The 2,608-nt window shown below is 34.3% G+C and overlaps 1 protein-coding gene across 1 annotated transcript; it reads right to left on the bottom strand.

The window, feature by feature from the left end:
- Positions 1–1,117: 1,117 nt before the first annotated feature.
- Positions 1,118–2,349, bottom strand: LOC138163591 (olfactory receptor 8K3-like). The gene has a single exon (XM_069091033.1). It carries the CDS (start codon positions 2,054–2,056, stop codon positions 1,118–1,120), a length of 939 nt encoding a protein of 312 aa, XP_068947134.1. The 5' UTR covers positions 2,057–2,349.
- Positions 2,350–2,608: the final 259 nt, after the last annotated feature.

Below are 2,608 nucleotides of genomic sequence, written 5' to 3'. Positions count from 1 at the left end.
CATCCTACCACAAACATAAATAAATAAAGTGTGGAACTGAAGCTGGGGGAAAAGATGGAAGTTTTCTTCAAGAATCTGAACAATTATGAAAAATAAGAGGGAATCAACTTGTTCTACTTCACCAAGAAGACCAAGAATATCTGGAAGTGTTAGAGGGCAAGTTGGGTTATGATAAGGACTTCTTAACAGTAATAAATATTCAAAAGAAGATTGGCTGCTCTGTTGGATAGCATGGCTTTCATGTTTTTATTGTTTTTCTTTTCTGTTGTTGCATTTTTTAAAATTTATTTTCTTTTAATTTACAACATTCAATTCCACAGCTTTTTGACTTCCAAATTTTCTCCCTCCCCCTGCTCCCCCCCATGGTGGCATGAAGTCTAATATAGGTTCTACAAATACCTTCACATTAAACATTAGTCAACTTGTAAAAGAGAATTATAATCAATGGAATTAAAAATGAGGAACAAGAAACAAAACAAAATGAAAAAGAGAAATATCAAGTAGTTTGCTTCAATCTGCATTTAGAATCCATAATTCTTTCTCTAGATGTGGATAGGTTTTTCCATCAAGATCTTTGGATTTGTTTTAAAACCTTGTACTGATCAGAAGAGTCCAGTCTATCGAAGTTAGTCATCACAGATAGGATGTCTGTAATTTGCTTCTTTTCTTTAATAAAATGTAAGCTTATTGATAGGAAGAACCTTTTAAAAAAATTTATCATTGTAGGCCCAACACCTAGAATAGTACCTGGCACCAATCTTTTCTAAATGCTTGTTAGTTGATTTTCCCAGGCAAGTTAACATAAAAATTAGGCTGTTTACTCTCATAGTATATAATGAAACAGATTATTTTATAGAGATATTTTGCATTAATCCTCTAAAAGTTCCCATTAATTAAATGGTCCATCAAACTAGGATTTTTTGGAGGTTTACCTCTTAAAAAACACTAAGAGCTAATCAAACGTCATTTAGTAACAGCATATGAAGAGAATTGTTTTTCTCTCCAGAAGACAAGAGAATATAATCAGGGAGAATTTGAAAAAAAAATCTAGTACATAATTATTTACTTATAATAGTGCAATAGAATCACATACTACATTGGATATTAAAGAGAAAGTTTATATCATTTTTTTAAAGAGTCTGTTCAAGGCACCTTTCACCTCTTTATTCCTCAAGCTGTAGATCAAAGGGTTGATCATAGGGATGACCAGGGTGTAAAACACAGAGGCCATTTTGTCTGAGTCAAAGGAATGGCTAGACTGTGGTTGCAGATACATGAAGACAAGTGTCCCATAGAATATAACCACCCCTGTCAGGTGGGAGCCAAAAGTAGAAAAGGCTTTCTGTCTGCCCTCAGAAGAGTTCATCCTCAGGATAGTTCCAAGAATTAACATATAAGAGATAAGGACAATCAGAAGGGAAGAAACAATATTAAATGCAGAAAAGGTAATTATGATTAGTTCAATCTCACTTGTCTCAGAGCATATAATGGATAATAGGGGGAGACCGTCACAGTAGAAATGCCTTATTACATTTGATCTACAGAAAGATGATTGAAAAAGCTTTATTGTGATGAGTAGGGACATCATGGTACTATAGAGGTATGAGAAAGCCACAAAGAGCCAACATACACTGTCTGACACAATGACCCTATAGTAGAGAGGCTTACAGATAGCAACGTAGCGATCATAAGCCATGGCTGACAGGATAAAAATTTCAGTGGCCATAAATATCACAAAGAAAACTAACTGTATTGCACATCCATTATAAGAAATGATATTTTTATCCTCTATGAAACCAAGTAGCATTTTGGGTCCAATAGCTGTGGAATAGCCAAGATCAACAAATGCCAGATGTCTAAGGAAAAAGTACATGGGAGTGTGGAGATGGGAATCAACACTGGTTACAATGATCAGGCCCATGTTCCCCACAACTATGGCCATATAATTCAGTAAAAACACTACAAAGAGGAGGGCCTGTAGCTCAGGACGGTTTGTGAGGCCAATGAGAATGAATTCAGTCACCTGGCTCGCTGAGGTTTCATTCAGACTGATCATTTCTTCCAAGGAATATTATCTGAGAAGAAAAGAAAGAAGCCTTCTTTGAGTGTTATTTGCATATATAACCAGGAAGTTAATGACTAGAAATGTGTTAGATAGAGTTGAACATGGATGCAATGTAATTTTTTTCTAGGTAGGTATCATATGATAAATTTACTGAAATTGAAATAATACCACATTGTATCATTTGATATATCCCATCATAGCATAGAATAGCGATATCCTATAACAAAGAGGATAATGAATGTGGTTTTATTATAAAAATAGTAAATAATGAAATATCTTTTCTCCAACTGTTGGCACAGGAAACATTATAGATATGTTTTAATGTATTTTAACTAATAAACAGGTAAAAAGGTTATGATGAGATTCTAATGTAGGACCCAATATAATATCACCTTGAGAAGCAATTGTAATAAAGTTGGTGTCAAGTTTGCTTTGAAGCTAACTAGTGATGGGAAAAATTCCATATCCACCACATTTCCAAAAATCCTCTGCTAGACATGCAATCTCCTGGTTGTTGGGTCATTAACTATGTTTACAAGTTGT

This window comes from Petaurus breviceps, unplaced genomic scaffold (assembly GCF_028583685.1).
Source record: "Petaurus breviceps papuanus isolate PSGF00001 unplaced genomic scaffold, PetGlider_PUasm1.0 188, whole genome shotgun sequence".
Taxonomy (NCBI): domain Eukaryota; kingdom Metazoa; phylum Chordata; class Mammalia; order Diprotodontia; family Petauridae; genus Petaurus; species Petaurus breviceps.
This window is presented reverse-complemented; position numbering and strand designations above follow the sequence as displayed.